This window comes from Pleurodeles waltl, chromosome 3_1 (assembly GCF_031143425.1).
Source record: "Pleurodeles waltl isolate 20211129_DDA chromosome 3_1, aPleWal1.hap1.20221129, whole genome shotgun sequence".
Taxonomy (NCBI): Eukaryota; Metazoa; Chordata; class Amphibia; order Caudata; family Salamandridae; genus Pleurodeles; species Pleurodeles waltl.
This window is the reverse complement of record NC_090440.1, coordinates 161,222,854-161,235,609: the sequence shown is the minus strand read 5'-3', so window position 1 is coordinate 161,235,609 and position 12,756 is coordinate 161,222,854. Positions and strand designations below refer to the sequence as shown.

General features: G+C 42.4%; 1 protein-coding gene across 1 annotated transcript in view; it reads left to right on the top strand.

The window, feature by feature from the left end:
* CRABP1 (cellular retinoic acid binding protein 1) overlaps nt 1-12,485 on the top strand; it is a 115,025-nt gene extending 102,540 nt beyond the window's left edge. The window contains exon 4 of the mRNA XM_069221241.1: nt 12,217-12,485. Coding sequence (XP_069077342.1) covers nt 12,217-12,267 — 51 coding nt within the window. The 3' untranslated portion in view covers nt 12,268-12,485. The remainder of the gene's footprint in view (nt 1-12,216) is intronic.
* Nucleotides 12,486-12,756: the final 271 nt, after the last annotated feature.

Here is a 12,756-nt window from a genome sequence, read left to right as displayed (position 1 = left end):
GTGGGACGTCCATCCTCCAAAGGGGAAGTTCCTAGTCCTCTTCCTTCTTGCAGAATCCACAGCTTCTACCATCCAGTGGCAGCTTCTTTGCACCCTCAGCTGGCATTTCTTGGGCACCTTCCCACTCACGACTTGAGTGTGACTCTTGGACTTGGTCCCCTTGTTCCACAGGTTCTCTTGTCTGGAAATCCATCGTTGTTGCATTGCTCGTGTTGGTCTTCCTTGCAGAATTCCCCTATCACGACTTCTGTGCTCTCTGGGGAACTTAGGTGCACTTTGCACCCACTTTTCAGGGTCTTTGGGTGGGCTATTTTTCTAACCCTCACTGTTTTCTTACAGTCCCAGCGACCCTCTACAAGCTCACATAGGTTTGGGGTCCATTCGTGGTTTGCATTCCACTTTTGGAGTATATGGTTTGTGTTGCCCCTATACCTATGTGCTCTCATTGCAATCTATTGTGACTGTACATTGCTTGCATTGCTTTCTATTGCTATTACTGCATAATTTTGGTATTGTGTACATATATCTTGTGTATATTTGCTATCCTCATACTGAGGGTACTCACTGAGATACTTTTGGCATATTGTCATAAAAAGAAAGTACCTTTATTTTTAGTATAACTGTCTATTGTGTTTTCTTATTATATTGTGCATATGACACCAGTGGTATAGTAGGAGCTTTACAGGTCTCCTAGTTTAGCCTAAGCTGCTCTGCTAAGCTACCCTTTTCTATCAGCCTAAGCTGCTAGACACCTCTTCTACACTAATAAGGGATAACTGGACCTGGTGCAGAGTGTAAGTACCCCTTGGTACCACTACAAACCAGGCCAGCCTCCTAAATTGGTTGTGCAGCGGTGGGATAAGTACTTGCAACTACTTACCACTTTGTCATTTTGTACTTTTCATAAGAGAAAAATATACAAAACAAGTTCAGTGTATGTACACCTAACCCAAAAGTTTTGCTTTTCTTCTCTTACTCTATTGCTAAGTGCTGAAAAGAACCTCTAAAACTTTAAAAAAGTTTCTTAAAAGTTGAAAAAGTTTTTTTTTTCCTGTTCCTTAAAAAGTTCTGAAACTTTTTCTTTCTTTTTCTGTCCCTTAAACCTTTTTCTATCATGTCTTGTACAGGTCAAACTCTGGATCTAACCAGCACTGCTTATGACCACCTTAGCTGGAAAGGTGCAAGGAGTCTCTGCATTGATAGAGGTTTAGGGGTAGGGAAGAATCCCTCTAGAGAATTGTTGGTTAATATGCTCATTGAACATGATAAGGCCATAGCTGGCACATCAGGTGACAGATTAGCTGATGGTTCACATTCTGACTCTGGGGTAGCCCCAGCAAAAGTGTTAGATGGGAACCTTCCCAACCTGCCCCTTAGCAGGCCACCTAGCAGGGATGGTACTTATGTGAGTTCTCATCACAGTAGGGAGATTACTCCTTTAGGCCAGGTTGTTAGAGTGCCCTCTGTTAGGGACAGGTCTCCCTCTGTCCATTCACACCATTCTTCTGTGTCTAAGCATGCCCAACCCACCCACCCTGACGACAGAGTGTTAGAAAGGGAACTCAATAGATTGAGAGTGGAAGAGTCCAGGCTGAAGCTGAAAAAGCAACAGCTGGATCTAGACAGGGAAGCATTTGACTTAGAAAAAGAAAGGCAGAGGTTGGGGTTTGGACCCCATGGTGGCAGCAGCAGTATTACAGATAGTAATCCTGTAAAAGAGCATGATTCTAGGAATCTGCACAAGATAGTTCCCCCTTACAAGGAGGGGGATGACATTAACAAGTGGTTTGCTGCACATGAGAGGGCCTGTGTTGTACAGGGGGTCCCTCAAAGGCAGTGGGCTGCTATCCTATGGCTATCTTTCAGTGGAAAGGGTAGGGATAGGCTCCTTACTGTGAAGGAAAGTGATGCCAATAATTTTACAGTTCTTAAGAATGCACTCCTAGATGGTTATGGCTTAACCACTGAACAGTACAGGATCAAGTTCAGAGAAACCAAAAAGGAGTCTTCACAAGACTGGGTAGACTTTGTTGACCATTCAGTGAAGGCCTTGGAGGGGTGGTTACATGGCAGTAAAGTTTCCGACTATGAAAGCCTGTATAACTTAATCCTGAGAGAGCATATTCTTAATAATTGTGTGTCTGATTTGTTGCACCAGTATCTAGTGGACTCAGATCTGACCTCTCCCCAAGAATTGGGAAAGAAGGCAGACTTGAGTGTGACTCTTGGACTTGGTCCCCTTGTTCCACAGGTTCTCTCGTCTGGAAATCCATTGTTGTTGCATTGCTGGTGTTGGTCTTCCTTGCAGAATTCCCCTAGCACGAATTCTGTGCTCCCTGGGGAAATTAGGTGCGCTTTGCACCCACTTTTCAGGGTCTTTGGGTGGGCTATTTTTCTAACCCTCACTGTTTTCTTACAGTCCCAGCGACCCTCTACAAGCTCACATAGGTTTGGGGTCCATTTGTGCTTCGCATTCCACTTTTGGAGTATATGGTTTGTGTTGCCCCTATACCTATGTGCTCTCATTGCAATCTATTGTGACTGTACATTGCTTGCATTGCTTTCTATTGCTATTACTGCATAATGTTGGTAGTGTGTACATATATCTTGTGTATATTTGCTATCCTCATACTGAGGGTACTCACTGAGATACTTTTGGCATATTGTCATAAAAATAAAGTACCTTTATTTTTAGTATATCTGTGTATTGTGTTTTCTTATGATATTGTGCATATGACACCAGTGGTATAGTAGGAGCTTTACAGGTCTCCTAGTTCAGACTAAGCTGCTCTGCTAAGCTACCCTTTTCTATCAGCCTAAGCTGCTAGACACCTCTTCTACACTAATAAGGGATAACTGGACCTGGTGCAGAGTGTAAGTACCCCTTGGTACCACTACAAACCAGGCCAGCCTCCTACAATAAGTGACAGCTCCTCCCCCTCGTTAACTCAGAGTGGTCCATCCTGCTCACACCAAGTTTCTCACTGTCTGGGAGCAATATACAAAGACCAACTGCCAGCTACACCTAGTCAGGTGACAGGATCAGGCTGTATGCATCTAAATGCCAAATTTCTAACAGCGGCATTTTCAGGATTGTGACTAAAAATCCAACTTTATCATTAAAGAGGGCTTTGAATTACAATTCTTTAGATACCAAACTCAACTTGTCTACCTGCTTTCAATTGGAAGTAACATCTTATTAATTATAATGATGTAACTCCAATGGGTGAGGCAGGCCTTGCAGTAGTAAAGAATGAGTTTTTCACTACCAGGACATGTAAAACTTAGAAGCATATGGACTACTTTTTAACTACACTGTACCCTGCGCTCTGGGCTATTCCGGGCTTTCTCTAGAGTGACATATATGTATTAAAAAGAAAGGCTTGGGCCCGGTAAAAGGTTTATTTTGCTCATTGAAGTGGCACTTTAAAACTGCACACAGGTTGCAATGGCAGTCCTGAGACAAGTTTGCAAGGCTACTTAAGTGGGTGGTACAGCAAGTGCTCCAGGCCCGCTGGTACCATTTAATTTACAGGCCCTGGGTACATGTAGTACCACTTTACTAGGGACTTAGAAGTAAATTAAATATGCCAATTGGGGTCAAGTCAATGTTACCATAATCTAAGGAATGAGCACATGCACATTAGCACTAATTAGCAGTGCTAAAGTACACAGAGTCCTAAGGCCAACAACAATAAGATCAGAAAACAGGATGGTAAAGGCAAAATGTTTGGTAAAGGAACAGCCATGTCCGACATGCATGCACTAAACATTGAAAAAAAAAGAACTGGGATCCGAGGTTCCTGGGGGATTGGGACTGCTGTTACAACACATTTCCCTTTACCACGCATGCCTTTACTAGACAACATTTTACCATACACATGCCTTTACCACAAAAATATTTTGCAGGTAACTTTAAACCCCTTTATCTATCTATCTATCTATCTATCTATCTATCTATCTATCTATCTATCATCTATCTATCTATCTATCTATCTATCTATCTATCTATCTATCCATCCATCCATCCATCCATCTATCTATCTATCTATCTATCTATCTATCTATCTATCTATCTATCTATCTATCTATCTATCTATCTATCTATCTATCTATCTATCTATCTATCTATCCATCCATCCATCCATCTATCTATCTATCTATCTATCTATCTATCTATCTATCTATCTATCTATCTATCTATCTATCTATCTATTTACCTGCATACATATAAAATTATTTGTGTGTGTGTATACATATTACTTTATCATGCCCAGCCTGTAAACCCTACCCACTCTAATCAAAAACTACCCTTGCCACCCAAACACTCCTACCCACCGTAATCCCTAAAAATACCCTTGCCTCCCAAATACCCCTAACCACTGTAAAACATCAAAATACACTTACCTACCACAGAAACCTAAAAATACCATTGACACAAAATACCCCTACCCATTAAAAACCCTAAAAATACCATTGCCACTCAAATACCCATACTTCCCTAAACCCTAAAGAAAATACCCTGGCTATCCAAATACCCTTACCCACCCTAAACTCTAAAAATACCTTTACCAACCACATACCCTCACCCACACTAAACCTAAAAAATACCCTTGCCATCTAAATACCGCTAAATACCCTAAACCCTAAAAATACCCTTCCCACCCAAGTACCCTTACCTACCCTAAACCTTAACATACCCTTGCCATCCAAATGCCTTTACCTACCCTAAAACCCAAAAATACTGTTGCCACCCAAATACCCCTACTCACCCTAAACCCTAAAAATGCCCTTATCGCCCAAATACACTCACCCCCCATTAACCCTAATAATATCCTTGCCACCCAAATACCCCTACCAACCCTAAAACCTAAAAATACCCTTGCCGCCCAAGTACCCCTACCCTGCCTAAACCCTAAAAATACCCTTACCACCCAAATACCCTCACCTACCCTGAAAACGCTTTCCCTATATATATATATATATATTTTTTTTTTCCCCCACTGAAAAAAACAAAGGTAACAGGAACGTTATACTTAGGTTCTGAATTTACTTGTACAAAACCATAGAAATTCAGCAGTTATAGTTAGAGTTCTTTCAAGTAACTAAAACTCAGGCCCTAAGGTAACTAAACTTGTGCCTTCGCCATGCACAGTTGCCTCATCAAATATTTTATTGTAAATGTTGCAGTGAGAATATGGAAGATGGCATAGAACATGTCATCAATGATATGTGGATTCATTAGCTGTGCATGGCGAAGGCATGACGTATGGTCCATCTATAGATCCTGCACATTTAGCACATGTACTGTGCCTGGCTGCCAGAACTTAACATAAAGACTGTCTATCAGGCTGACCTTTGCTCAGCCTGACAGACACTCTTGATGTCTGCAAAAAGATCGGGGCTGGTCGTTTGAATCATGCCCACCATGCCAAGGCCCTCTGTAGGGTGGCATTGATGTATTCTGCCACGCTTGTAGCGATGGTCATGGTGCTTCAGTCATGGTTGTTATTGTAGTGTCTGACACTGTCAGAATGTCATTCATTACTTCTTGCCAGTAGCATGAGATAATAGAAGATTAACAAACAGACCAATCATAGTACTTTCCATGACTCTGCGGTGGTGACATCATTCATGCATTCAGGAAAGTGCACAGTAAAGTCTATTGTAAGTGTCACAAGGCTGCAATCAATCGAGCTTTCACTAAAAGAATACAGCTGTTGAATAAGGCTTATTCACTTTGTTTCCCAGCATCCATTTCTCACTTATCATGTGATCTCATTGGTCATCAGTAAAATAACAAACCATAAATGCTTCATGACGTAGACCAACAATTTTATATGCTCTGAATATTTCTTGCAAAACTGACAAAACATACTAGCACTTACCAGAGTTACTGGCAAAGGTGTGCCTCCTACAGAAACCTTAGGCAACATGTTGATAGGTATTAAGGGATCACCTGGGGCACTGAGTGTATAGATGGCAAGCTTGCACTTGGCACATGCGGCTTGGCAAGTGATAACATTAGCATCAATGTTTAAGTATCCAGATCACAATGGAAAATTGCATTGCATTGAATCTGGTGTTGGGTCCTATACACCCATTAACCCCCCCCCCCCCATTAGGTTTCAGGGCAGGAGAAGTTCAACAGTCTCCATCTGAATGATTAAGAACCACACAGGGCAGACCAGTGATAACTGGGAACTAGTACAAAGTCATGTGTGTGCAGGAATTTATGTTACGTGGTTGTACAGTCTAGAACACAGTGAAATCCTGGTCAACTGTTGGCGCTCAACATATAAGTTGTTGAATTATTATGTTTGTATGGCACTAATAGATAACCAGCAGTGTGAATACTGGATTCTGAATCCAGTCACACCGTGCTACAACACCACAGTAGAGGGAAACAAAATAAATGTGTTTTCCTCTGCTGTGACATCATTAAGGGAACATGCTCTCTTTCCATGTGCTATCCGACACGTTTCTGTCTATGTGGGTCTCTGCAGAACCGAGCTGAGCAATTTCAAAGCTGTGCTGATCCGACTCTCATAAAGTTAGTGGTGCACCTGTATTGCTCTTTGCTCATGAAGAGCGTAGCACCCGGCTTTAGTGGTGAGTAGGGGCGGGAGTAACTCGCATAATTCCTCACTGCATATATCCCGCAATTGCAGACGACTGCCCTAGGTGCAGAGCGGACTGCGCAGACGTAGTACACATGTTCTGGACCTGCTGACCCTTAGATCCCTAGTGGGACACCATACTTTCCGACACATCGAGAGTCCAGGCAAGGATCAATTAACCGCCACTAACAATGCCTGCTGGGCCTGCACACAAATCCCACGACTGGCAAAGCCAAACTTGCTTTACTGTCCTTGCACTTCTCTTGACCAAGAGGGCGATAGCAATGCCGTGGAAATCAACCGTTACCCCTTCAGCCTCACATGGGCACTGGTGGAGGGCGCCACACTCCGCCTTGAGGAATATCGTGTATCGTAGGCTAAGATATTGCCCCCTTGCGGACCACTGGGACCTCATCCTTTGTGATTTTGTACCTCAGCCTCCTGAGGGATGCCAACCCCATAGTCACTCTCACTGTAGCTTACATCTGGATAAAGGACCCTCTCTCTTTCCTCCTCCCCTCCAATATGCTCAGTCCGTTTATCTCTCCCTCCCTCCTCCAGTGGCGCTTGGTCTGATCCCTCTCCTGCCCCACAATGTCCCCTTCGTTTAGAGCAGTGATACTCAAAGTACGGCCTGGGGGCCATCTGAAGCCCCCCTGACCTTTATGTGTGGCCTCTGGTCAACCGCAGCACCAGGCTGCTGCTTACTCCACTCAGCAGTAAATAAACGGACAAGGATGTAACTTGGGTGTCCTGCACCACTTAACTTTAGGATCTCTTTCATTTATAAACATTGCAGCAAACCTGTAAAATTATGATAGTCTCCTAAAAATTCAAAAAGTGCATTTCATTAACATGCAGAAACGTTTTACCTTCGTGAATCAGATTATATCAGTGCATTGAAAAGTATTTTTTTAAGTGACAGTTTTCACACATGAATTTAGAAACATTCATTCTCCCCCTCATACCCCCGCCCTGACAGCAAAGAGGCAAGTCCATTGTTATGTGTACCCTTTGGGTGGCCGAGGGTGCTGTTATACATGAACAACATTATAGTTTATTAAATCAAACTCAAGAGAAGGTTTTCTATAATGCAAGTTCTGAAGTCATGTATTTTAAGGTCCTCATACTTGATAATGAAGAAAAAGAAGGGAAAGTGAAATAAAACAATTGCCTAGGATCACACAGTTTGATCAAGTGGGGAAGCCAGAACTTATTCCAGATTTTCTGGTTCCACATTATGCAGTTCATTTCAGCCACTAGATGCACATGTTGCCAGAGAGCAGCTGTGTCTCTTCACCCCCCGCATTAGTGCAGCCCTCCTTTACACTATTAAGCAAACTTTTTGGCCCCGTGGAAAATGTTAGTGAGTACCAATGGTTTAAAGGATTTCGACTTTCAATGGTCCTTCCCTCGCTGTTATACCTGCAAATGTACTTGGTGAGATTCCCTGGGGGTTGGTTGGATGGTGATTTCCTACCTTTTATTTCTTTAGTTGTCAGGCCTTCTTATCTAAAATGACACTGCAACAGGAATACTCGCCCACCATGCATAAGACTGTGATTTTTAACACTATACTCTACTAACAGTACTCTGCCCTTTACATGTATGCTCTTATATTTAATTCCGTGTAGCATAATCACACATAATTCCACAAGAATCTTCAGACTTGCACAAGAAAAGTAATTATACATTTAGCACTATGTCTTAGTGCAAAAATGCCCCCTCGTCTCGAAAATGGATTCATTTTGAGCTATGAATTACAACTAAATGCAATAGAGCATGAATAGTGCACTGCTGCTCGCTAAATGTGCTTTTGGGGTAGGATTTCCTCCCTACTCATAAAAGGCACTTAGTGCTATTTTCTTAGCACAAAATGTACCCTTCTATCCACAAAGGATGCATTTTGCGCTAAGAAACAGTGCTAAATGCAGCAGTACACATATGGCAAGCTAAAACATGCTCTCGCTGCAGGATTTTTTCCCCCAGATTACGCAAGCAGGAATAATCACATTATTATCAGTAATTTCATGTCAAAGAGAAATACAGAATTATTGAAACTACTCTGATTACTCCAGCGTAATTGAAATTCTGCTGAGGTCTAGTGGAGAGAGGAGACGAGCCACAGAGCGAGATGGGTGGTAAGAAGTCACATATTATTCTGCTATATTTGGACATTGGGAATTCTGTTGAGGTGGTCTACTGAGCCTCCTTTTTGCTTTTTCAAGGAAAGGACAACCTCTTCCTGTAGCCAGGATGTCACCCTGCACACAATAGTATAAGCTAAAGGTGTCACGTATCTCCTTGAGAGGCCCCCCCCAGTTGGAGCAAAACAAAACACAAATAGCTGGAAAATGAAGAATGACAAGTTTTATTTTTGAAATCAGGCTCTGTCCTTTTAATGGGCAGGAGCTACTATAAAACACAGACATTGGCAAAGAAAATGGGTCTGGGTTGGCCACCAGCCTTTTGACTTTGCTAGTGCTTGATTTATCATGGCTATTGTAATGGGGGAGCTGCAGGTCTGGTGACAATACATAAAACATGTTGACTAAAAGTAAAAAAATGTTTTGGTCTCAAAAAGTACGCATTGCCATAGCAGTCCAGACAAGGGAGAGACATATTTTGGAAGAGGGCAGGATCAGACTGGCCTGTCCCACAATCTGGAGGTCCTAGATGGGCTGGTTTCACAGATAGTCTTTGCAGCTTGTGGTCCTATCTCATGGCCAGGTGGGCCATTTTGTTCCTGTTGATTGCCATGATATTTACACAAGCAGAGCCTGCAGCAAACATACACACTGTTTCCCCTACCCCTGCAAAATAAACATACAGCATGGCTTTACAAGTAATGGGGTTCCACCTTGATTTTGGTGCCGGGCCTATTTTTTTGTCCCAGTCTGACCCTATAAGCCTCTTGGGTAATGCCAGTCTGAATAATGTTAGCTATGTGAATTCAGGAATGGAGGCTTGCTGCTTCTAGCAGGCATTTATGCCTGCATTCGTAGAAGTCCTGCATCATAAATATTAAAAAGGCAGGAGTTTCTGTGACACCTTACGAATGAATATTTTGCACAATGCTTAATTTGTGCTTGTTGTTTCTGTTGTGGGCACCAGCACTTATTTTTGAGGCCGGCACCAATTTTTCTGTGTCAAGCATTTACTACGAACAAAAGACACATATGGAAAAGGCGGAGCAAGATAAAAGCGAAAAAGCTTCACAACAGGAGAAAGCAGAAAGCTGCAAGAGTGAGCTGAAGGGGCCGGGAGTGGCTGTAAATTGATTAAAGAGGCCGGAGATGGCTTCAGGATTACACTGCCTTAGTATTCCGTGTTTGCACATTTCATTGCAGCAGCCGCGGGTTTAAGAGGAGGGCTTTCGGCACCGGCACCTTTTTATTTACAAATTAAGCACTGATTTTGCAATGTGACTGATTAGTACATTAGTTGAATTGCCAACCGGAGAAGAGTCACAAAATAGTTAGTGTGCAAAATCACCAACTTGTTTGAGAGCCCATCTTAGTACATCAGGCTCAACATTCCATAACTTGAGTGTTTAGCATAAAAAAGAGTGTTTGCCATTCCTAGCTCTCCCAATCCATGGGCCCATCACGATTCAGAGTTGGAGGTATCTAAGAAGATGTGTGACGAGGTAGGGATGAATCCTGTGTTACTGAAAAACTGACAAAAAGCCAGGTACAGGTATGTGCAAAGACTGCACACACCCTGGAAATATTGCTTTCATCTTGGAATTCAGGTTTAGACTGTTAGCTCTCATCCAGCAAAAGGTGACTGACTTGCAGTGGGTGAAAAGCTGAGCTCCTTGGACAAGACAGTGACTGAAATAAGGATGACTGCGTCAACAGATTTTGTGGAAAAGTCAAATTGAAAAGACCCAATACGAGATACAAATGAAGGGAGATTAGCATTAACTTCAATAAGAGAAGAGCTCTGGAAGGGGCTGCATGTCTTTGGAAAGAGGTCAGAGGATGCAACAGGAAATACATTTGGCGTAGTCTCAGTCTATAAGGGGTGAAAAGAATGTAATGGTGCAAAATTAGGATTAGGTAATGACCATGACCCTGTGACACGAAGGCTTGACCTCAGGCCGTTCAGGACCTCAAACCAAAGGCATTCTATTCTTCTGGCAGATTAACAGCCAAGCTGGAGAGGGTATAGGCCAGACGCGGCACCTCCGTTAGGGCAGGGGAGCGTTGTCCCCCCAGCAGCAGCAGCTGCAAATCACCTTTAACAAATGTTAAAGGGGCGGGGCATTGGGGATGACGGGATGAGAGGAGTGCACTGTGTACTCCCCTCACTGCGCATGTATGTTTGGTCAGCCGTCTCGGGCCGTCCAAACATACATACGCAGTAGGCTCTCTCCAGCCTGGCAACAGTTGCCGGGCTGGGGAGAGCCTGCACAGGCTCCCAGTCTGCCTAGGAGTGCCCTGGCTGGGTGCTCCCAGCCAATCCTGACGCTCCTCTGAGCAGCGTCAGGATTGGCCGCAGGGCAGGCTGGGAGCCTGTACCTGCCTGCAGCGACAGCAGAGGAACAGAGCAGGTAAGTGATTTCTTTAAAAAAAGTTTGTTTTCATTTGCCCCCGCTCCCCAACCCCCCCCAACCCGGTGCCCACCACCCCGCCCCAGCATTGCCCCGCAAGCTGCTCCTGGTACAACCATTTACTTTCATGCAAAGAAAGATTTCAGTAGTAACTGCTTTTGCCACAATAAGCAATAAATAGGCAGTCCAGTAGTTAGGATGAGCAGAAGAACCAACTGAATATCTATTGAGCATTAGCAAAAAATGGCGGTACTTCGGAAGTGCCCGGATAAAATAGAACAATTGGGAAACTGGAAAAAGTAGGATAGATTGTTTCAGAAATAGATATAAGAATTTTTACAGAACAGGAATTGATAAAGAGTCTTTGTTTTTCTTGTGAAATAAACATCATACACATTTATCAATATTTCATTTGTGCAATATTTCCCAGAATTTTCTCCCACAAGCAGGAAATGTCTTGATAGAATAGGGAACTCAGTTCCAAGTGTCATTTTCTTCCTGAACTAGTTTGCTCCTTGAATTTTTATTTCATACAAATACTCAACAGAAACGTTTCATAGAGTACACACATTTCTTATAATCTTTACAAAAATTACACAGATCTTGCAAAATAAATGTCAATGTCTTGCACCCTTTTTTGCAGCCAGCCTGAAAATAAGAGTTTTGTGATAGCTGTTAGCTCCAGTCCCATGTAGTTAGGATCTACTAGATCCATTTCAAAGAACTTATGAATCCCCAGTGGAAATTTTAATTGAGAAAATATAAATATTTTTATGTTTGAGAAAGTTGATGGTGTATTGCAGTTTGGTTCTGTAACCTTATCTGTCCTTTTTACATAATAAGCATGTGTTGTTACTTGATTTAATAATAATAAATTGCAATGGGATTACAGTCTGGTTGTTGTAGTTCTGTATGTATATAGAGTGCTGATTTGTTGATGTGTTATTCCCCCTATTATCGTCACCAGTGCATGCATGAAATAAATTAAGTATATTTGAGGAATGAGTATAACATCTCTTATATTGCCCTTCGTTACAGACCTTTGGAGCTGATGATGTTGTGTGCACACGGATTTATGTCAGAGCATGAAAAGCTGTCACCAAGGTTGTAGTTTCCCAAGCAGGCGCCATTGAAATAGCGACACAAGAAGTAGCCATCACCAGTATTCCAGATGCCCGTGAACAATTCTCTTTGACAATGTGTTTCATATCAACAATGTTTTTGGATTTGATTGCTTTATTTTTCTGTGTACATTGCATTTTGTAGATACCAAACCTGTATTCCGTGATGTTATTAAATTTGTTGAGCAAAAATGCTGATTTTTCTACATGTTCTTTATATATACTTTGAAAAATATTTTCAGCTTAAGTAAAATTCATGTCTCAAGAGTGTACAAGACCCCTGGTGAAATGACGTCTGATATGCTGCATGGTCACGACCTGAACTACCCCGCACATAGTTGATGCACACTATAAAAGTATCCTAAGAGAGATAATACCTGGTTCCCTATCCAATACTTAGTAAGCAAGAAAATGTCCAGATCACTTACAAGTAATCTTCTTTACTCGGTTCCTTGTC